Genomic DNA, 24,747 nt, shown 5'->3' on the forward strand with positions numbered 1-24,747 from the left:
AAAGCCAGCTGATATAAGATCTGTTACTGTATTTATAATATTAGAAATAAAGCTGGAGCTCTGAAGAAAAAACATTTGAGTCCAATGCTCTTCCTAATGCAGCCCAGGATACCATTGGCTGCCTTTGCTACGAAGGTGCATTGCTGGCTCATGGTCAACTGGATGACCACCAGGACTCCCAGGTCCTTCTCCACAGAGCTGCTTTCCAGCAGGTCAGCCCCCAGCCCGTACTGGTGCATGGGGTTATTCCTCCCCAGGTGAAGAACTTTGTACTTCCTGTTGTTGAACTTCGTGAGGTTCCTCTCTGCCCATCTCTCCAGCCTGTCCAGGTCCCTCTGAATGGCAGCACAACCACCTGGTCTATCAACTGCTCCTCCCAGTTCTGTATCTTCTGCAGACTTGCTGGGGGTGCACTCTGTCCCATTGCCAAGGTCACTAATGAAGATGATAATTGTATTGGCCCCAGTATCAACCCCAGGGGCACATCGCTGGTGACTAGCCTCCAGCTGGACTTCATGCCACTGATCACAGCCCTTTGAGCCCAGCAGTTGCATCAGTTTTCAGTCCACCTCACTGTCCATTTACATAGTCTGTACTTAATCAGTTTGTCAATGAGGATGCTATAGAAGACAGTGTCAAAAGACTTACTAAAGTCCAGATTACAGCGTTGTTCTCCCCTCATCCCCCAAGTCAGCCTGTAGAAGGCTATCAGGTTGGCCAGACATGATCTCCCCTTCATAAGTCCATGCTGACTACTCCTAATCACCTTTTTGTCCTTTGTATGTTTGGAAATCGTTTCCAGGATTATTTGTTCCATCTCCTTCCCAGGGATTGAGGTGAGGCTGACTGGCTGGTAGTTCTCTGGATCCTCTTTCTTGCCCTCCCTTAAGATAGGAGTGACATTTGCTTTCTTCCAGTCATCAGGAAACTCCCTCATTCATCATGACCTCTCAAATATAATCAAGAATGGCCTTGCAATGACACCAGCCAGCTCCCTCAGGACACGTGGGTGCATCCCATCAGGTCCCATGCACTTGTGCACGTCCAGTTTGTTTATATATTCCCTAGCCTGATTCTCCTCCACTGAGAGTAAGTTTATCTTGCCTTGGACTTTCTCACTGATTTCAGGGACTGGGAACTGCTGACGGTCTTACCAGCTAAGACCGAGGTGAAAAAGGCATTCAGTACCTCAGCCTTCTCCATGTAATTTGTGATCAGGTCCCCATTCCCATTCAGCAGTGGGCTCACATTTTCCTTGCTCTTCCTTTTGCTGCTGACACACCTGTAGAAACCTGTCTTGTTGCCCTTCAAGTCATTTGCCAGATTCAACTCCAGGTGGGTTTTGGCTTTCCTAATCCCATACCTGCATGCTCAGAGAGTTTCTCTGTAGTCCTCACAGGTCATTTGTCCATGCTTCCACCTCCTGTACGCTTCCTTTTTATGTTTCAGCTTTGTCAGGAATTCCTCGTCCATCCATGCAGGCCTCCTACCACCTTTGCTTGACTTTTTGCTAATTGGGATGGACCATTCTTGAGGAAGTGATCCTTGAAAATCAACCACCTCTCCTGCACCTCTCTTCTCTCCAGGACCATCTCCCTTGGGATTCTTCCAAGCAGATCCCTGAAGAGACCAAAGTCTGCTCTTGTGAAGTCCAGGGTTGTGATCCTGCTTTCTGCTTTTTCCCCTCCTCTCAGCATCCTGAACTCCACCACCTAATGTCACTGTAGCCAAGGCTGCCCCTGACCTTCACATTCCTGACCAGTCCTTCCTTGTTTGTAAGCATGAGGTCCAGCACAGCACTACCCCCTTGTCAGCTCCTCGTTCACTTGCGTCAGGAAGCTGTCATCAATGTATTCCAGAAACCTCTTGGATTGCTTATGCCCTGCTGTGTTGTCCTTACAGCAGGTATTGAGGTGGTTAAAGTCCCCCATGAGTACGAGCACCTGTGAACATGAGGCTTCTTCCAGTTGTCTGAAGAAGGCCTCATCTACTACTTCTTCCTGATCAGGTGGTCTGTAGCAGATACCCACCCACAATGTCACACACATTGGCCTGCCCTCTAATCCTAACCCATAAACTCATGACTGGCTCATCATCTGTCCCTAGGCAGAGCTCCATGCATTCTCACTGCTCTCTCACATAAAAGACCATTCCCCCTCCTTGCCTTCCCATTGAGAAAGAAAGACCATCCTGATGTCAGATAAACATTTGCAAAAGCCTGCAGGGGAATTTCCTTATTTTCTCCAACTGGCTTTTTGAAACCATTCTTTGAGGAAGACACGAAAAATCTGTAAATAAAATAGGGACAAAGCTAAGCCAACACTGATCTTATATTTCTCTACATCCTTATTTTGGGAACCATTTTAGGTCATTGCAGAAGCAAGGCTCAGTTCAGTCTCCCAGGACTCAGTACCCATGGGAGAGAACAGCCTATTAAAGAAGTCTGCACTAGCACTCTATGAAACAGTTAATCTTTTCAGGTGTATGGGTCTGAGTCAGTCACCTTCACAAACACAGAACATTTTGAATTATATAACAAAGCCCAAAGTTTCTGTGGCTGTATGAATAAGGTAGTGCCCACAAACAGAGCTTGCTGTACGAACAGTGGAAGTATGGAACGTACTTCCTCTCTTCAATCTGAAAAAAATGGAAATTAAAACTTCCCTTCTTCATTCTGCATCTAACAGTGTGGTAGGAGATGAAAAACAATTATAACCAGAAATGACACCAGATCTATACTACAGATACACAGTGGTAGGATGGAATTATACTTGATGATCTGGATGGTTGAGATCATTAAAGAAACTATAAACATATGAAGTTAAAACAATACTCATAATTCAATAAACAAAACAAAATTCAAAGTTAAATAAACAAAGACATGCTTTTAAAAATTAGGTAGTAATCTTATAATGTAGTTGTATCGGGATAAAAAATAAAATTACTCAAGAAATAAAAACAAAAAAGAAAGTAAAAGTACTTCAAGTTTACAACAATGAAAAACTCATGGTACTTCCCCCTTGGAAAGTACCAAATCAAAAGTAATCAGCAAATTTTCTATATTTTAAAGCTATCAATGACTTAAGTGAATATTCCAAAACCTTACAACATTCTGAAATTCAAAATTTATCAAATTGGTCCTGCATTACGTTCAGTTTATGAACGCATATTAGGATTAAACATATAAAGAGATAAACACAGGAGAAACAGATAAAAATACCTTCTCTCTTGCTGCTGCTTGCTTTTCACGGAGGTATTTTTCTCTGCATCGATCACAAACCAAATACCAAGTGCTTCCTCCAATACCACCATCACCACAATTACCAGCCCATCCTCCACAGAAGTGTCCAATGCTATTATAACCTTGGCCACCTGCATAACGGCCACAACCTACATATGGTAAAAGATGAAAAAAAAAGTTATTTCAAAATAAGGATTATTATTTTCCTACCTGTAAAATGGGGAATGGGAAGGGGTAAGGAAGAAAAGAGACACACACATCTTTTCTGTGCCTAATTTTCTCCTTTTCTGTATCTCTGAACTGATGGGAAAAAAGTGTGTGCGCGTGAGCTGTATTTCAAGAAATCTAAACACACTTGTAGTTTTCTAGTTTTTACTACAATACTGTCTGAAGCATCAGTAGTTCCCTATTCAGACAGCTAACTGATAAGGTCAGTATTACACAGTAGCTAACCTCATCTAAAATTTAACAAACATAACCCCCCCCACACCACATGTCTACTGAAGCCTAAAAGGGAATAAAGTGGATTCCTTTGCTGATTATTGTTTCTCAGAAAAATTCAGGACACTGATAACTGCTGAATAAGAACAAATTTTAAAGCCTCTTTAATTTTGCTTTAACCTCCTATGCAGTGCTAATGTTATTGCATAAAACATCAGGCAGAACTTCAGTAACTGGCAAAATAATTAGTTTAGTTTATAAGCTGGAAAACACATAAATCATTTAATTTGTGATAAGACTAGTTATTACATGTTAACTAACTCCTTCTAAAAGTGATCTTTTTTCAAAAGAAAACACAACTTACTTATCTTTTAAACTCAGTTAACTAGCTAAATAATGCCTGACTAACACTGTTCCAACCTTGTTTCATTTCTTAAAATTAAACCAATTCCTGAACAGATTTAGTGACCTGCCTACAACAGTAAAATTGCAGACTCAGGTTGTATTTTACAAACTGCCTTCTGACTAAGGTTTAAAGCTTTAGAGATTGTAACTGTAAGTTTTTTTTTCAAGATAAATTTTAAGCCAAAAGATGCAAGTCACCGATACCTAGGGATTACAACAGTACAGTACAGTACTACATTAACAGAAAAATTAGATATTGGACAATTCTAATTAATCAATATTATACCTCTATTTTTATTTCCAATTTTCTCAGCATAGTTTGAATTCCTAAATTTTAACAAATGGTATGTTTCTGAAGAGGCCCTGTAAAGTCAGTTTATGGTTTTGGCTTTGTTTCAAACAACCTTCTTCTTCAACATCTTTGACAGCTCAGATGATAGAATTTCCTGTGTTTCAGTCTGTGGCCATTGTCCCTTGTCCTGTCAGTGGGCACCACTGAGAAGAGTCTGGCTCCCTCTTTTGTACACCCTCCCATTAGGTCTTTATAAGCACTGATAAGGTCTTCCCCGAGACATTTCTTCTTGAGGCTAAACAATCCCAGCTCTCTCAGCCTCTCCTCTCATGAGAGCTGCTGCTGTCCCTTAATAATCTTTGTGGCCCACAACATTTAAAATTACTTATACAAGTGTTCAGGGCATCAAATTTTAATTTAGCTTATATTGTGAACTGTGTTAAAATGCTGACAAGGCAGCTTGACTTATTTTCATAACAATAACTAATGCCAACACGTGTATAATATATTTTATAGGCAGATAAGAGGAAAAAAAAAATCTAATCTTACCTGGATGAGCTTGTCTCATGTGGTAAGTCACTGGATATGGATGGGATTCTCCACACAACTCACAAATAGTGTCTTTTTCAGGTCCTCCCACTGCAAGCTGGGCCATCTCGCCAAAAAGATTTCCCCTTGGCCTAGTCTCAACCTTTTCTTTTTTCTTTTTCTCTTTTTTGGTTTTCTTGTTATCTTTGTCACTTTCCTTCTTCTTTAACACTGCACAAGAACCAGGACTTGGAAAAATCATATTTTGGGAAGCTGCTTTAATAGTTGCTAAAGAAATGTCTTCCCAAAAAGCTACCAAGTGCTGCAGCGTTAATGGAAGAGGAGACTTTGATTTCATTGTGTGATGACTGGACGTTTCAAAGGAGGTAGCTTCAGTTTTTCCATCCTCACACTTCTCATGCAGAGGTGGTTCTTTCAACATAGAGAGGACCTTGTTTTTATTGATGCTACCCATTTTAGATATGTCTGGTCCATGAGGTGCAATGTTGAACATGTTAAGAGCAGATGATATTTCCAATGAATGTCTGTTTTTCAACTTGGTTTCTTTTTCCTCTGCTGGTTGTTGATTCAGACTGCTTCGTATTGGTGCATGCTCTTTGGACAGTTCTGGATTAAACTTCAAAAAAGACGAACAAGCCATAGCATCATGAACTATTCCTTCATGCCAAAGAAAAGCAGCAAAGACAGCTCTAGCACATTCTGCAACAGAAGGTGACATTGCTTGCTTGGCTGGCTCTACAGGTTTGGAGCCATCGCCTTTGAAAAGAAAGCTGGACTTTTCCTTTTTGGGTCTTGTGTGCCTACCAGCACATTTACGGCTCACTTTTGGAGACGCTCTCATGTCTTGCTCATCTTTCAGTGGTGCTTTTCCTATGCTGAAATGAACTTTATTAGAACCATCATCCAGACTTTTACATTCTGTGTTATCTTCACAGGTGCTATCTATAATGCTATTAGTCTTTAAAGTACTTGAAGTACATACTTCAACAACCTCACTGTGAAGATTTTCTTGTACAACATGAGGGGAAGGAGCTCTATTTTCAGTTTCTGTAACAGACTTTCCATCTTTTGCAATAATTTTTGGTTTGGGTGAAGTGGACCTACCCCTTAGGGGTTCTGTTAGTGGTACTTTCTTTTTGCGAAGGGTGTCTGGATCTAATGTGTAAGAATCTGATTTGGATCGTTCTCGAGGAGGATCAAGCTTTGTTTTTACAGGGGATGAAGCTTTCTGAGGTAGAGTCTTATCCTGTGGTGATGAGGATCGTGGAGAACTAGCACCAGATCTAACTGCTGTAAGTGTCTTTGTCTTTGGAGAAGATGACCGGGTTCCTGGTCCTGGAGATTCAGCTCTCAGACCAGTAGTTGTTCTTCCATCAGTTTTTAGTGTTTGCAGAGTGTTATGATTAGGAGACAAAGATCTGCTGTGAGAATCTGATCGCAATTTTGCAGCATCTGATTTCAGCATTAGAGATTCACTGGCAGATAAACCATCTGTATTCCTAGGTTTCTTCTGGTCAGCAGCAGCTCTATTCATTCGCACATCAGGCTTTGGTGACCTGCTGTCAACCCTGTGTTTTGATGACATGTCTGATTTTCCTGCCGGAGAAACTGGTCTAGCAGCTGCTGTGAAATTCACTCGGTCACCTGTTTAGTATATTTTATAATCAAATTATGATATTTTAACAGTGATACTTTTAACAATGCAAATCAAGGATTAAAGACCTGAACACAAGATACAATTCAAACGCATGCTTCTGTTCACATCAAAATGAAAGCAAATCTAAAGGGAAATTTTTCCACTAAAATAATTTTAATATTTTTCCCAAAGATATACCAAAAATACATCTCAAAATGTTAGGAAATATTTATAGAAAACACACTACTAGGAAGTTATCAAAAGCCACAGTTCACTATTTCCACAAAACACTAACAAAGGAAGCACAATTTGCTTTCTTAGCTAGAATTGCAGTACTTATTAACAAAGTTTACCAGAGTTGCAACAGAAACCAAGGATTATGTACTGATTATCTCTGCACGTGTCAGACTTATTACAACAAGAGGACTTGCTGAAAGATCACATGTACAACCAGATTTATTTTCTTTCATGCTCAGAAGTCAGGTAAAATAGAAAGTAAATACAGCTATAAAGTAAAGTGGGTAAGAGGCTTACAAATATGTTTAAAACAAATCACATGGATAACCTGAGGTATCCACATTTTTAAGACCACGTTACCAATTGGTACAGAACACAACCTACTTAAAACGAGTTTCTTAATCACTGTTAAGCTAAACCATCAAATCCAGTCTCCAGAGTCTTCTTATTTTGATGCAGTAATTTATTGTTCCTATGCATACTGACTTTGTACATATATTAATCCACAGAGCGATAAAAATTATACGCAGCTTAATATAAATACATGCTAAACACAAGTATATGCAAATAAGTAGCTCATTAAAACAATCTGCTTCTAACAATTCTACATACTCAATCTTTCTTGTAGAATGGTATTTTGAAAATTTAAGACATGTAATGTTTAAATTACTGGCAAGCAATGTGGCAATCATGAATTAATTATTCTATATAATTGTCTCTCTGCAAAGCATTACACTGCAAAGCTTTGAACATACAGTTAGTCCTTCTGATTTGAATGGGCCTTTATTAGTTAAAAATGAAGAAGCATGTCTTGCAAAGATTGTAGAATAAGGTTTTAGTACTTTGGATTATTTGATTTTCAGTCACTAAAATGCTATTTCAACTGAGCTGGGTACATTTTTGGGGAAACAATTATCTGTCAAAAAATTAAGTTTCAGTTAATCAGAGAATGCAGGCAAAATTTGGACCTTGATTTCTAATGGGAATGGAGAGGAGAAAAGGACATTAAAACAGTCTATTTTATCCAGGACCTTCAATATTTACTTTGAAGGTGGGAAATCTGCATTTACTTCCTTCTGCTTGATGGGATCTGAACCAGAATCTTCCAGCTGTCATGTATGAAGCCTTATTTCTATGCCAGAGAATGTGTAGAGGCATGGGTGATTTCAGTTTCTTCTACTGACACTGTTACTCCTCACAGTACAAAATCAAACATATCCTTTGGGGTGAAGTCTAAAAACCAGATGTTTCCTCATGTTACAAAGCAATTATTATTATTTTCCATCCTCCATATTTATGTAGCTTATAATAAAACAAAGCAGCATCAGGAAAAAGTGAACAATACCTATGTTAGAATATTTAGTAAGCTTGCAGGTTAAGGTATTCTCCTGGCCTCCCAGGACAGGACAATCTAGGAGTTCATACTTCTCCAGGCAGAGAAGAAATAATTTGTCTATATTCAGGAACAATATGCCCAATGTAAATAGTAGAATATAATGGGAACATCTCAAACATTAACATCTTTAAGGAATTTTGAGAGTCCAATCCTTTATTCTTTTTTCTTGTGAGTTACACAATTTGGTGGGGGAGAGGAAGGGAAGAAATAAAATGGTATGTCTTGTTTTATAAAATGATCATCCTTGCTAGAAGAATAAAAAAATTTATTTAATGTCAATCCAACCTTTCTTCCATGCTAGCTCAGTTATTCACCAGTTCTAATGGTAAATTATTTTAAGTCTCCTTTTGATACCTGAATTCAGAAATGAAAATTATAATTGCTTTATACACACTTTTCCGAGACACAGAAAAGACTAATTTAAAATTTTCTAGATGAGAAAATACTCTAGAAATGATCAATTAAAGAACCTTTTACAGAACTCCTCAAAAAGGAAAAAAAGGTGAAAGGAAGACAACTGTCTTCTTAAAGGACATAAAACACTGGAAACCATTGAGCAATGTATCAAATTCAAAGTACCTGTATGACCAGTGAATGTCAACTAGGAAAACATGCTAGAGCAAAACTGTTTTATCAGAGGTATAGCCTAGCAATAATTTTCAGTAATAAAAATAATTTATCTTTTATTTTTTTTACATATTTGTATATGATTTTTACATATACAGGTAAATTACCCTACTCAGCATTCTGGACTCAATCAGCACCAACTCCCCCCACCCCCTCCCCAAACTCTGCATAATACTGCATCAAATTGATTTATATGTAAATCAGAAAAACAACATGAAAAGTTTTCTTCCCTCTTCTTCCATATTTCATTTACTTACTGTTTGAAAACGAGTACTATTAGACCGGATTAATAGTGAACTTTCTGTTTACAAAATGTCAAAAGATAGTTAAATCATATATCATGAAATCATTGCATCTCAGTAAGGCAACACTGAATGGTTACATCAAATGAACTCCAACAAATACCAAACTTGAACATTTACTTTTAAAACAGTATTTTATTAAGTGAATGAAATGAAAATGAATGGAAGGAAAAGAAAAACACTTTGACTGTAAATTCTGAATAACCTTGCTATGTTTGCATGCATACCCACCCTTCAGTTTGTGAGAGAGAGATGAAATAGCAGAGGCAGGCCCAGCTACATCACTAGTTTTGTAAATACGCTCACGAGAAGCAAGGCAGCAGGATGAAGTTTCTACAGTGGAAAACAGTTGCACAGAAGCAGCACAGATTCAATGGAAAAAATAGCAAAGATAAAACAAGCAGTTCAAATGATATGCATTTCCTTTGCCAAATAGTCTGAGGTAATCATTAAGATTCCTACATTAATTTTAAATGAGAAACACTAACATTTTCCCTGATTTACATTTTTAAAAGAATAAAAGACAATCACTTTTGTGATTTCAGTCTAAGTTATTAGATTACTAAATAGTAATATTCAGAGACTACTCAATGGGATTTACGCTTTATCATAAAAATATAGCAGTGTCTAGTCTTGAACAAAACTCTGTTTTTAAACATGAGCTTTCGATCTGTGAATTCACAGATGTGAATTATTTAAAACTGCAGTGTGGTCTTCCAGATGACCAAATCTCACAACCTTCTGAGAAAATTAGAGAACATGTGAGATGTTTGTGTTGGAAGGTCTCACTAATCACTGGAAAGAATGATGAAAAATACATTAAACCCATCAAAATTATCCTTTAAAATCTGAATGCCTCTCTATAATGAACTGTTTTTAAAAACTTCATGTGTAATCCGAACTTTAGCTTCTCAATACTACTAAGAGACATAGCCAGGAGTAAAAGAGATTCAACCAAACACTACAGACATGACAACTAATCTGTACCAAACCCTAAAAAAAAAAATTTGCCTTAAGAAAAAACCCTGAAGTTAAATCCTGGTATAATCCAAGATAGTTTCAGTATGGTTACATTCCATTAACATCAAATCTGCAAGAGGTATAGCTTCAAAGAGAGCCTGGAGTGAGATAACAAGGAGTTTTAGATTCAAGTCTATCATTTTACTTTCCTACAATGTTGTTTTTATTCTAATTCCTATTCCTTCCAGTAGAAAAATAAAAGTCAAATTCTTAGCACATTAATGATATTTAAGAGATTTATTCTGTATATTCACTAGAAGATACTTGCATTAACATTTTTTAAGAGATTTATTTTGTATACTCACTAGAAGATACTCTGCTTTAGAAAGACCTCTTCATACAAATGAAGGAAGATAAGTTTTTTTTCCAAATTAGTGATTTCAATCCCTGCATAGCTTAAGAGATTTGTTGTGTGGTACCACATTTACTAATTTGTGCACATAAATATATTAGAAATCCTATTCTTAAGAAATCAGCTATAATTCTATAGATTGCAAAATAAGAATGAAGGTGTTCACACGTGCTTGAAATAAGAATTTCATTCTTTAAAACAAGAAAATAATCTTTATTTTCTCAGTGTGGTACTAGAACAAATTTAAGAACAGTATTACCTACTTTGATGCCTACATATGATAACTATGCTTCAGTGCTAACTACGTAACTTCTGAGTGACAGGTTGTCTCTCCACCACTTTTTTTTTTTTTTTTTTTAAGGCGAAATGCAGAAAAACACATTAGGAACACAGAGTTGCATTAGAGGAACACTTCTGCAAATAAAAGCCTAAAATGTCAATTTAGTATATTAGCATTATGCTCTATAAATGATCAAATAAAATTCTTTACTAAATCCAAGGTCATGTATACACTTTGTTGTTTCATTCTATATCTGCGACTCTATATCCATCTATATATGCTGCCTTGAGAAATGATCTCTGGTTATCCAGGATAGAAGGTCAGCTACAGGGACAGAATTCCTGTTTTTGAATCATCCTCAAAGACTACAAAGGCATGTCTGAGCTCTGTCTCCAGATGCATTCAAATGCAACTGCATATCTTCGGTTATGCTCTTTGCTCCAGTGTGGAAATAGCTCCAGCTTGAAAAGCTACACAACATGGAGACCTAAGAGGCAGCTCAGTTCCTATGGCAGCCCATAGTCTTTTAACAGCCGTGCCTGCTTCCTCTGAAGGAAAGCTGGTAAGCCAAACAGGAGGCCTCACAGACTGCCAACTGGTCCACACTGGTCTAGACTGTTTGGAACGTACAGACTGAAAAAGACTAGTAAAACTACATCTCTGGAGAGGGGAGGTAAGGGGAAGTTTCTTCTGAAAAGACATCCCTCTTCTGCCTTTCTGCATGCTGATGAAGGAAAGCAGCGAGCTGCTTTTGCCCTTCTGCCTACCCAGCGGATTCCTGTGCAAAAGGAACGCATTCCTCTTTCACTCACTGCTACCGATATAGAAGCTCGGTAAGGCTGCTAGCTGATTTTTCTTAAGCACTGCAATAAATACATCATTTTTTAGAATCTGAAAATGCCACAGTGGCAGTTGGAGAAGAATTCTTTTTCTACATGAGTAAAAAAAAAATGCACTGAAATCAACATTTGAATACTAAATATTAAAAAGGGAGAGTAATATTAAACAACATTAGCAGGGGAATGAATGAATGAGTAAAAGCAAAAGCTGAAACATAGTTTCATTAGGAAAATACTGGCAATGTTTATTATCCAAAAGTAAAGTTTAGAGCACCATCATTTGAGTCACTTGAATATATAAATTGAAAGAAATATTAACTGAAAAATTCCTGCACTTGAAAGGGTAGATAAAATGAACCTATAATTTTGTAATTCATAATTACAACTTTGAAGGTATGATAAACCAAGCTTATTTCTAAAATAAAGATTGACAGAATTTGTGCTCTTTCTCCAAACTTTACCTTACCCATCCCCCAGGAAAGGTTCTGGATTTAAACAGTCTGAAATGTATGCTTTGTATCTATCTTAGAGTATCAAATCTGTAAAGTCTAAGGTGCAAAACAGTTTAACTTATTAGCTCCAGTTTTCAGGAATGATGCTTTGGCAATACGTAGCATCTGAAAAAGAGCTAACTAATACTCTCTGGCTGCTTAGCGTGACAATTAAGGCATTTCTGTGTTTATGGTACAGAACACATCAGTGTAACAGATTTAAAAGACTCTCTCCCTCCATTTTACTGAAACACTCCCAAGAAGGGTTATGCGTTCCATACGTGTGCTAGTGTTTTATAGCCTCTCCAGAGTTTAGGAAATGCTGATAAAAGCAGTGCAGGCCAAGCCAGTGGTTCTGAATGCTCTGTAACTAGCCCCTAGGAAGTGAAAGAACAAAAAAAACCTAAGAGAGCGGTGATACAGTACTGAAGGAAGGTATCAAGGAAGCCCTCACATGAATGGTAGGGGTTGATCTCCTCCATGTGAGAGAGCATACTGGGCTGCAACCCAGCAGCACGGATTCACAAGGAGGCCATATGACAGGACACCATGCATGTATTTAACAGCAGCTCAGCATGGCAGCTTCTGTCTGGATTGAGGTGAATCAGGAAACAGCTGTGCTGTGCAACTGCTTGCAGTGACTTGCCAGGGCTACAGCGGAGAATGTTTGACAGAGGAGGCTAATGAGGGGGTCCAAAGCCTTTTCAGCCAATAAATATGTTCTTCATTTGTGGTAGCGATTCAGATGTGAGACAAACGCTAGGAAGGTCTAACAGGCAAGGTCTCACAGTCCCTTCCCCAACTTCCTGGTTCAACAGCCAATTCTGCAATTTTAGTAACCGAGGCTGGACAGTGGGGCAAGATTCTGTCTCCCTGACTTGTTGAATCTAACAAGTTTTGTGGCCCAGCATCTGCTGCTGGAGGTTGAGAAACAAGATCTTCCTTGACCCTCTAGGTTTCCACACTTTAGCTATGTTCAGAACCAACCAGAAATTTGAGTCTTCTGTTTTTCACAAAATTCAGAGACCAATTAATCAAGTAATCAGGAATAATCTCGAAGCTCTGGAAAGCTGCAGCTCCTGAGCAAATCTGCTACCGCTCATTTTCAGAACTCCTCAAAAGCAATCATACTCAGGCTGGAGAACTTATAGACTGTTTGTTGTTTGTTGGAATAAGCAAGGAATTAACATACATAAACTGGTGTTCTTTCCGGCAGAAAGTCCTTTCTTTGATTCCAAGTCAGTACTGCTGTTCCTAAACTCCACTTAGGTTATGTCATCCCCTCTAGCTTTGTTGGGAGTTTAAGCTGCATAAAAGACCCAAAAGGAACTAAAGCACATGACAAGAACATCTTAATTTTGTCTATCCCTATGAAAAAGAAAATCCTCTCTCTGCTTTTTCCATTGTACGAGCACATGTGAAAATTAGCAAAGGAATTAAATAAGACAGAACATTCAGCCCTTTGTAAAGTTCTAGCAAATAATAAAAAATTAAGTAACACAGTTTCCCTTTCTTTTTTATATTAGCCCATCTATAATACATTCCAAGGTTCCTTTGACAAAACACACAGGATTTTTTCTGATTAAGCTATTTATAATGGTGTGATAAGAATAACAAAATGAAAATGAAATACTTTCCATTTTTTCAAGCATTGTATCTCAGGAACTGGTTGTCTAACACACCATAGTATTTCCACAGAAAATAACCCAACACTGTATCTGAAGATAAAACGTTGTCACAAGCCCTCTCCCTCTTCCTTAAATGAATTTGAAAAAACAAACAAAAAGCAAAAAAACCCACCCCCTTCCCTCACCAAACACAGAAGCTATTCTTTAGAGAGAACAGCTAGCTGCAAAGTCTTCTAAAGAAAAACAGCAATCGCTCACAAGCCCAGACTATATATTATAATCAGACCAACATTTTTCTTCTTGTTCGAAATAGCTACTTAAGGAAGTAGCACTATGGGATGTTCAGCTTGATCCTAACTTCCCTGAAAATCATGCTTCAGAATAAGGTTTCTCCTCAAGAAGAGGAAGAATAATTGAGGAAGAGCAAAATATGTAAGCGGTAGCTTAAACTATTTAGGCACACTTTTAGTCAAAAACTCTAGTTAGCATATAATATCTAGAGCCATGGAAATCCAGAAGCAGAGGAACTACTTCTTACAACTATTAAACTATCATTAGTCCCTTTAATATAACAGTTACTGACTATAAACATTCATTTTAATTTTAAGATTAATTTTTTATTGTAGGAAGTGCTTAGGGGCCAGAACACATAATTTGAAATGAAACTATGCATGTCTAGGGCAAAATCCAATTGACTTAATATGGAGCCTTGGGGTATGTCTTTTAATGGATTTAATTTCTAATCACATTTGATAACAGGAGGCTATAAAGCACTTTGAAAATAAATTATGAAAATGGCACACTTTAAAAGCATTTCTGTTACAACTCTATTAAAGCTGCATCAGAGTTGAACACAGATTTAAAAAATATACAGTGAAATTAGATCTTAATAGAATTTTTTTGTCTGATATTTTCATTGTCTATACGCCTTGATATTCCAATTAATCTTATAGTGCAAATGAATTGATTGCTTTCTAATATGGACAATTTCTAGAAATAAATTAATAACAGAGTCATTGCTTAACATAAAATAATGTTTAATCTAGACAGTCTTATTTAAGTTTCAAAGGTCTCTGATAATTTCCTTGATTATTAAATGAACGGTACATGAATAAAGCTTTATGGGTCTCCCAAACAATATTCTGAATTAGACCTTTGGATGAGCTTGTAAAGGGAGGACTAACACATCTGCAAAAGACTAAGTTCTAACAGGAAATTCGCTCTCCCGCCATACTCCTTAATTTTTGACAGTAAAAAAAAAAAGAAAAAAAGTTAGTAATTCTCTCCTTTGTGTGTAATTTACATTATTTCTATCAAATCTTAAATTAGACGATAAACTCTTTGGAAGAAGGTCCTTGTCTCAAACTAGTTAGCACACCAGTATACCAGCTCTAGTTGATTTTTGTCCTGCTGGAATATCTAAAATAGCAGGGCAAATAGCCAAGAAGGCTGAGATTTTATACTAAGCTGAGATCCAGCCACAAATTTAAAATATTTTCACAGTTCCTCTATTATTTCATTTGGTAGACTACCAGTGCTGCTCCTGTCTGACACAAAAGGCTGCTTCTTTGAATCAGGGATCCTTTCTAAAACATGAACTGTGGATTGGGACTTTCTGAATACAATTTATCTATATTTGCTGGACAAGCAAAAAAAATTAGACAGCTTTTCTTTTTATATAATACAGGTCTAAAAATTAAATAATAAAACAGCTGAAATTTGAAATAAGACAATTAAGGTTATATTGGATAAAAAAAGTGGAATTATAAATTCTGGCTTTCCTACTCTGACCAATAAAAGAAAAAGTGATGGGAGAGAAGATACACAGCACATTTTCTTACCAATTGACAAATTCTCAGTGAGGGGGCACTGATGCCATTGGCAATCATCTGTTTTATCTAAGTGAGTTACAGAATATTTTGCTTTCAGGACATGGGTTTAACTCTAGCACAAGTACAGAAGGTCATTGTCAGAATATTTCTGATAGTCTTTATACAAGTGAACTAGAGATTTTTATCTAGTTCTCATTTGATGCACTTCACTGACTACCAATACTTGAATAAACTCAAATGGAAAGATCCAGGACTGAATAGCAATAGAGACTGAGCTGACTGACAGGATCCCACAAGAAAAAAAACAAAGCATTTTTGAAGAATTGTTTATGGGAGAGAGGAGAAGACTAGTATTCCTATGATTCATATGACCTGCATGACTATACGTTCTCTGTGGATAGGGAGGAATTTATTCTCCAGGACTGTGATATCTGCCAAAATCTTAGTATTCATGATGTACATTTTTCACTAAACAAAAACAGTTTCTTGTCCTTCCATCAGTAACTGCTCTCATCAGTAACTAACTGCTATTCACCTTCAGGTGCAAACTTTCATATGCACGTCAGTCCCACGAGCATCCAACACAAGATTACAAAAGCCTTTGTTGTAAGTATCACCCAGGTGTCCCAACTTTTCAGCTATCCCTAAAGTTAGAAGTGATGACAAAATTAGGAATGTGGAAGGTAAGAAAATTTAAGAACTATGAATTTACTGCAATCAATTTCTCATGTTAAAAGAATTATCAACACTTTGTACTGTATAAAATATATACCTTAATTATAAACCCAGTGTTGCATACAATATTGGAAATGCACTTTCATGAATGTTATCTACACTGCAGAGCACATAAAAAAGCAAAATACTGTAAATATTGAAATTAAAGTGGAACAGGTATGCTTCTCTAGGAGCATTACCTCACATGCTTCCAATTCATGAAAAACTCACTCAACGAAACAAAACCAGAAAAGTGCATGGAGGGATGATTAGTAGCTGGTAAGCAACTAAGAACAGCAATGTCAAAGCTTCAGAAATGGACTGATGAGGCAGGTAAGGCTGACAAACTTACTCTGAAGCTGTGGCTGAGGCTGCTGGAAGGAAAGGGACTGTCCGAACACAAATGGACTGTGGACTAGGGAAGAGGGAGGTTTTGCAGCTTGATCAAAGATGGAAGGAGCTGGGAGATTTGGCCGTGACTGAATGGAATTCAGTATGGCACTCAGTTGGTCACCTGTAGTGGGCAAAACAGTCAAAACTACAACCTGTTACTTGTCATTCTCCAGAAAAGCAGAGTAAAATGGTGCTCAATTAAAGTTTAAATGAAGATAATAGAAAAATCTCACAAATCTTATTTAGCCCCACACAGCTTTGATTGTGGCTAAATATAAAGATTTCACCCCATGCATGGCAATAAAATTATTGAAAAGTACAAGCAGGGCTTTTAAGAATCATGAATATTTTACTCAAATTATTTAAAACATTTCAAAAGACAGCTTGATTTATATTCATCTTGCTAAAAAATGAAGAGCAGCCAAAGAACAAGCAGATATCCCTAGCATTTACAATAAGACACACATGCAACAGAACATGCAGATAAAGATTAGAAAAACTGAAGAGAGGGGAAAGATAACATGTCATTAGGCTTTGGCAAGTGTATTTCTGTGCCACACTTTGAAAAATATTTGCTTATTTTTGCAAATATCTTTAAAAGTATTCTGTCATGCTGTTTTTCAAGATCAGGACCAGGTTGAAGATTTTTTTTTTTTTAAAGAAGCATCATTTAAGAACTGAAATTGGTTTCCTGAAGAACTGTATACATTCACTGAGGGACAAAAGAGGGTCTTCACAAAAGCTGGCATGTTAAAAATACAGTTTTAATTTCTGAATGCCAATTCTCAAAAGAAGTATATATAAGCATTAAAAGTATATGATGCCTACAGAGTTTATCACACCATGATATAACTTCAGGCATATTTAAGCAATATGAGATGGAGGCACTAAGAGTTTGAGAGCCTGTCAGATTTGAACCATCACCAACCAAACCCCAACAGCATCAGTTAATTCTGCAACTTGGTATCATTTTGACAGCATTCTAGAAATCTTGGTAGAAAAAAAAATTAGTAGCTAATACATAATTTACAACTCACTGAATCTGGAACATGTTTAGATGATTATCAATTGTCTTTTCATGGAACTAGAGAAAGACTGGTGGGTCTGTGGAACCCTATATTATCTAAGTACTTCAAAATAAAATATTTCACTTATTTCCTTGATAGTTTTGTTTTAAAAGTGGGAGAACAAAAACACAAGCAAAAAGCTGGAAATCCTATCTAAATAATCACCTATAGGTAGCAATAAATCAATTTTATTTCACTGTTATGGAAGTAGAATATCTAAAAAGAATTGCAGTCTGTACTTGGGCAACAATCATTCCTATCATACTAACCCAGACATGACAGACGTGCTTGGTAAATCACTTCTTAAACTAGAATCACTTCTAGTACTTAAACATAACTTTAAAAAATTAATTTCAGGCCAAGAGTTGCATAATTTTTCTAGGTAGATCCAGCTCACCCTAGCTACCAGAGAAAGAACCAGCATCAGAAAACAAGGCCCAGTAGTAACTCTCAACTGTCTGTGGGCAGTTCATTGGCAGAAGAACCATGCCGCACATACAAAAACACTTGTGCTGGCATCGTTCAGAGCATGCTTTGTGCACCTTCAATTGAATGTTATCTACACATCTTCTAGATCTAACTTTACCAGCTCAGGTAGCTATTCACTGCATTTTGCAGAAGAGCTGGGAGCACAAAGCACAGCTGACAATGTAGAGGCAGTTCATCAGAGGCTCTTTCAGCTCAGTACCTTGGCAAACCTAAAGCACCTTTTGTGCGACTGTCCTGCCTTCCCCAGAGCTCTATTAGGGCTTACTGCTCAAAGAGTCATGTCATGAAAACAGACATAAACCAGACTTCATCCAGGCCCAGCACCCACACAAATAAGCTCTTCCTTTCAGAACACAAAGCAGGGCAGAGGATCACAGGGAGATCTGTGGTTGTTGGAGCTAAAGGAGTCAAGCTGAATGAGGGAGAGCAGATGCTGACCTAAAACTAAAAAGCTCAAGAGATAATCTAATTCCATGGTGCTGGGCATACCTGTACTATATTCCTGAGAATACCCTATGATATCTTCTTTTATCTGCCACCTGTTTTTCTCTTAGCTTATTTATCCCAGTCATCCCATTATTCCACATATAGCACTCACTATACAATATTTTGTATTTTAAACTGTTATAAGGCTACTCCTTCTTTACCTGATTTAAAGACAACCATCATTACTAGAAAATATGCAAATTCTTATAATTCAAAAGGAGAATTATAGTGATAAGATCCATGTGTTTGACACACATTCGCTTCAACAGTCAGATTTGCTCTATCAGCTGGCAGTCGACAGCAATGGAGAACTATTTTTCCCAAGATGCAGTAGCTTAGTCCTCCACACTGTGTATAAAGCAGAATTATAGGAGTGAACCAGCCTTATCTCTTGATCAATTTTTATAAATTTGTTAAAGCTCTCAGACCAGTTATAAAATTTAGTATCTATAAAAGTGAAAAAGAACATCATTACCAGACCCCAAAATGTTTTAGATTAAATTTTTGGATATCACTGATTATTAAAAAAATTCAATTAATGTAATTCCTTCTTCCTGAATATCTAATCAATTCAGATCTACACTGTATGTAAGCACAAAGATGTTCATGGGCCACATTCCAAAATCATGAAATGATTTTAATCAGTCTTCTGTTTTTCCTACTGTTTTCTTAGAGTAGGTAGAGGGAACATTAGAAGAGCATCTAATCTTAACAGCTGAACATCATCTACTGTGCCCATACATAAGCCCTACAATCAGTGTTGTCGCTGTTCGTCTGTACAGTGGAGGAGGACGGGGTAATGATTTTTACAGCAGTGTACAAGGCCTAGCAGTCAGAAGAAGTTTCCTTCTATGCCTGTCCAGGAGCCCAGACCCAGGAACTCCTGCCATAGCCTTGTGACTTATGATGATATCCCAAGAGTGGCAAGTGAATTCCAGCACTATAAAGGCTAGATCAGCCAGTATGTTTTTTAAATACAAAGAGGGAAAATGTTTCCTTCTAACATTTGTGGATTCACAATAAAATAGGATTTCAGTTGGCTGATTATTTTTAGAAATTAATATAGATAATCTATTATTGCAGTTAATCACTTTCTCTGAACAAAGAATGGCAACTGTTCAACTGTCTAATAAGTCTTGGAATATCAAGCTAAATCTTCTTCTGCTTCTTTCTAGAAGAGTACTTTCAAAATTGCAGTAAAGAAAGGCTAGTTACTTGTAACTGGAACTAATTAAACAGTTTGACATTACAAAGGCTACTCTCAGAAGCGTCTGTAAAGTAATCCTGGAGTTTCTGCAAAGCTCATGATTGTGAGACCAAGCAGACCCTCTCTCAAACTATAAAATGCCCCCAAATGATATCATATATAAAGAAGCACAGATACACAGAAGTCCTTTTCGTTGCAATTGTTCCAGTTTATATAAATGAATTTTAACCTGGACAACAGAAAGAACACTGGCATACACTGGATAACGAGGGCACTATCCTCCATGTGACAAGCCCATTTCCTAAAATGAGTAATTACTTCAAAGAGAAGTTTCCCTAAGAACAACTTGAAAGTTATCTGCTCAGAATAACTAAATGCATATTGGGGCAGGGTTGTTCACAAGGAATATTAAAAACTTGCTGGTAATGTAGAAGACTGGAATACAGAAGACATGGCTAAATCAAACAGAATGATTGTGAGAGCTACATCTTCTGCCTTGCAGGCAATACTGTAAATACACATCTGCTCCATGGGGATCTTTATATTTGACCAGCAGCCTGAAATGTCCATAGATGGTTACTAAGTTTTCATTGAAACTAGTACATCCCTACAAGAAGAGTTCTGACAAACAAGCATCTTCAACAGAAGTGCTTCATTCAAAAATTCTCCTAACAGACAGTGCTTGCACCTTCAGTTCTTTCTATTCCCCAAACTCAAAGCTTCTTAGACCTGAGAATGCAAGACAGAAGGTGGTATACACAATAATGATACAACAGAAGAATTCTATTTGGGGGAAAATATTTCTAGTCTTTCACATAGAGCTGACAACAACTCTCCACTCTTGAGGAATTCAGAAGCAATTACAGTAACATGCAATAAGTAAACCCATTTAGCTGAGTTCTTCATCCACACTAAATATCACACTTTGAGGGTATGTCAACAGAATAATGTATATATATAATGTATATGAATAATGTATACATAATGTATAACGATACGGAATTCAACGCCAGGACTCCCTTCTAAACTTTCTGTAACTGCAGCACCCTAAATAAGTACCTTAGAGATTAAGATAGGATGTAGTGAAAGGAATCACAATGTCTTCAGAAACTAGGATTCCTGTTAGTATGGTATATTTATCTTCAAGAATTTATCTTTGGACAATACAAGAAAACAATTCTTTTCCTAGTATCTTACTGCAGGAAAAGAATAGGCAATACTTTTGTACTATTACACAGTTGACATTGAGACAAGCTGTAATACTGCCTCACAGGCCGAGCACCTTAGGCACTCCTGCTTTCATGATTCAGCCATTATTTTGAAATGAGCATGGCTGAACTGGGAAAAAGTACGATACAAAAAAACCCTATAAACAAAAGAAAACCACTTGAACTTTTTCCAACCTTTGTCCAAAAAGAGGGTTCCCTGTAGCAATGTGTACACAAATATGAACTACTTCCGTATGTGGTGAAACACTGAAATGACAAAGAACTCTTTCACGTTATGAAAATAACTGACAAGAAAATCTAGGAATAAATTTTCTCTTCATCTTTCTGCCTTTAAAACAAGTCGCAGATGAAGTCATTTTATTCAGCAAATGACCCATAAAATGTGTTGGTATTAAAAACACAGAGCACCCCTAAGGTCCACACTCATAGTGACATGAGCAGAGCACAGATATGTAAGAGCAGACTGGCAAAGCTCCATGTTTCAGTAATATTTCTCAAGGACATCTGCCTTGGCAAAAGTCCCTTCTGTATCTTCTAGATCGACTCAATGAACAAGAAAAAGGCATGCAGTCTGAGTTTACTGTGATGGCCTATATATATTTATATCTTGGCAATGAAATAAACCATGCTTAAAAGAAGGAATTATTTTGTGACATAGGGTATTATTTACTTCCCAGCATTTATAACCGGTATCTATGTGGTTGAAAGGTCACTGGCTAAAACTAATTAGTTTTACAACTTAAGTCTCAATTAGTATCTTTTATCTTGTTATCAAATTAAAAGCACTTAAAATGGTAAGACAGATAGATGAGAGATGTTTATATATCTTTCTGATCTTTTTTTAAACCAGTATTTTCTAAATCCAACATTTATCTCATCTTGTTTTAGAAATAAATATTTTTCATTTCTGCATTATAATTTTGTGCCTACCACTACAGAAAGCTCAGCTGTAAGATACAGATATTTATTGATCCCTTTTAATTTCACTCAGTATAAATACTCTGTATAAAGCAGACAAAAAAGCAATTACAACATTACTAACTACATGTATTGTAAAATGCCTTGCAATTCATTGCGCTACTGGTTATGCCTTTTGGAGCACATCTGATGATGTCTCAAATGCTAACAGTATACAGCAGAATAGTGGGAAATGAGTAACAAATACATATGCAAAATTAAGAAAAACATTATTTTATAAAATGTTTGAGTGTAAAAACATACCTTTGTTATTTCCGAGGCCATAATCAAATCCTTGTCCATTACTACAGCTTGTCCCCTTACTGAAAGCCTGTATTGAAAAAGGACTTGGAGGAGGAGTCTGAACGTTCTGATCTAGAAGAACTTGCTCTGTAAAAAAAGCCATCACTTCAGAATCAGACTCTCTTAGTAACTGATTTACATTGGAAAGATGAGTCACAAGGCAAAGGAGCAGTATTTTTTAATTTTTTTCCATAGATAGCGCTCGTCCATTCTACCCAATTCTCTTCAGAAAGGAAAGCACGTCTCTTTAGAGCTCATGCTCTAAAACCAAAAAAAGTTAAGGGGTTAATACCATGCAAATTGATTTTATGTTTGACTGAGTTGTTGTAAGCTTTGCTGTCATATACTGCTTTGAACAAGCTTGATACTTAATTTTCCAGTAATACCACACCATTCAATTGTTTATTCTTTGGATAGCAATTGTTAAATTCATTTGACAAAGCAGGGTGGAGGAAAGAGAGTTTTCCGAGTGACAATAAACTCAGAGCCAATAGATTTTTAATCATGGTTACTGCCTTAATTGTTCATGGGATATAAGACATTTTCACTGCTTTCCTGACAGATCTATTCTCTGTATATACTGCATACTATAGTTTTGCTTTTGTATGATACTAAAAAAAAGCCAACCCCAAAAAGCCTGGGGTCTTTTCGAATACCCATAACAACAGAGGAGCTAACATAAATAAGAGACAGGATCCACTTGAATATAAAGGATTTAGAGAGACATCACTGACTTAATGTAGTTAGGAACATTATTCCAAGTGACGATCTGTAAAAAATAATTCATGTGAAATCTCCCCAAACACATGTTAAAAGTTCAGGCTGGTATGGACAACTTTTTCTCTTGTAAAAAAACTAAAACGAACATGGATACAATTAGGAAAACACAACTCTTCTAAGTGCCATTTTAATAAAATTGCATTTCAGACCAAATCTGCACTTCAGAGTACGTACTTTGATATAATACACATATATAGAAATTAAAACAAAAAGTTTTTATCAGTGAGAAGGTTGGAATTTTAAATTCAATTTAAAAAAAGAAAGGCTCTAAAATATCCTTGGTTTTCATTCTTCATATGTAGAATTACAAGAGAAAAATTAAAAAAAAAAATTGATGCTTAGAACATCACACACCCACATACCACTTTTTTGACTTCGTTATAAATAAGAACAACAATCTAAGCAAGTGGTAAATAAAGAACCTGCACATCTTGATAACTTTCTCCTTTGTTAAGCTGATCTTATTTCTCTCTGATACAGGAAAACTAGTACTAGAACTTAATGAAGGATGGGGTTAGAATATTCATTAGACAGCAGTAATAAAATGCTGCACTTAAAATGAGCTTCCAACCTATCTTTAACCAATGATAGAAAAAAATGTTGGTACTTTCTGAATTACAAGTAAATCTAGATCTTGCTGTAGTGTTTCCCCCAAAATATCTGGATACCTGCCTACAGATTTGGGCACTTAGTATGACTCTTTTGCTTTGTCTCTGAAACAAACTTTATATCTTTCTGAGAATTCCTTATCATTTAATTAAATAATAAAAATACAAAAGTAATCTGAATGATGGTATAATTCGTGGATAAAAATATAGCCAGTTGCAGGTCTAGTTGGAGCTCCTCCAACTGCTCGTTATTTCCCTCCAGTAAAAGCATTGTAACTGATGACAGTGAGTGTTTCTGATTCATTTCATGGTAAATAAAAGAGATTAGTTTAAATCATTTTCAGCTGTGGCTTAAGCTCATTAGTTTTGCTTGGTACTGAAATGGACTCAGAACATAGAATAGGTTGAAATATCTCTGTAATAGCAGTGATAACTTCTTAAACTGCTTAGCTAAATGCACAAGAGGCATCTGTTTTTATCTTAATTATAAAAACAAAGACTCATCTAGACAAGAATAAAACCAGGCATTGGAGTCACTCATGAAAATTACTAAAATAATATCCCAATGCATTGGATTGTAAAAATCCTGTTATAGTTTGGTCCTCAAAGTTTGGAGCTTCCATTTCCATGTTCTTCTGCAAGAGCAAAGACATACTGAAATTGTCCTTCAATAACAGTATGTAAGTACCAAGAATTTGAAGTTGGGCCTTCAAACAAGGGTCTGGTTTAAATTCTTCCAAATTTGGGAATTCTGTTGTAAAGAATGAGAAATCTGAAAAATCATTTTCTATAGAGAAAGGATGAAAGGATAAATTACTAAAGCTGGAAAAGACTACTCAGAAAAAGCTAAATATTGTCAAGTGACTTAAATGCAAGTTTTATCTATTCCTCAAAATGGATACTCATGAATGGATAGTTTTGCACAACTACATGTACACATAACCTG

At 36.6% G+C, this 24,747-nt stretch overlaps 1 protein-coding gene across 18 annotated transcripts in view; it reads right to left on the minus strand.

The window, feature by feature from the left end:
* MYCBP2 (MYC binding protein 2) overlaps positions 1 to 24,747 on the minus strand; it is a 218,533-nt gene that overhangs the window by 38,507 nt on the left and 155,279 nt on the right. For 12 of the 18 annotated variants that reach the window (XM_067293019.1, XM_067292987.1, XM_067293046.1 and 9 more), the window contains 5 exons: positions 22,375 to 22,500; positions 16,635 to 16,820; positions 9,358 to 9,459; positions 4,929 to 6,572; positions 3,221 to 3,390 (listed from right to left, as the gene is read on the minus strand). In XM_067293019.1, the coding sequence (XP_067149120.1) occupies positions 3,221 to 3,390; positions 4,929 to 6,572; positions 9,358 to 9,459; positions 16,635 to 16,820; positions 22,375 to 22,500 (2,228 nt within the window). The remainder of the gene's footprint in view (positions 1 to 3,220; positions 3,391 to 4,928; positions 6,573 to 9,357; positions 9,460 to 16,634; positions 16,821 to 22,374; positions 22,501 to 24,747) is intronic. The other 6 variants (XM_067293075.1, XM_067293005.1, XM_067293052.1 and 3 more) reach the window with 4 other exon arrangements.

The sequence above is a fragment of the Apteryx mantelli genome, chromosome 1, assembly GCF_036417845.1.
Source record: "Apteryx mantelli isolate bAptMan1 chromosome 1, bAptMan1.hap1, whole genome shotgun sequence".
In the NCBI taxonomy this organism is placed as follows: domain Eukaryota; kingdom Metazoa; phylum Chordata; class Aves; order Apterygiformes; family Apterygidae; genus Apteryx; species Apteryx mantelli.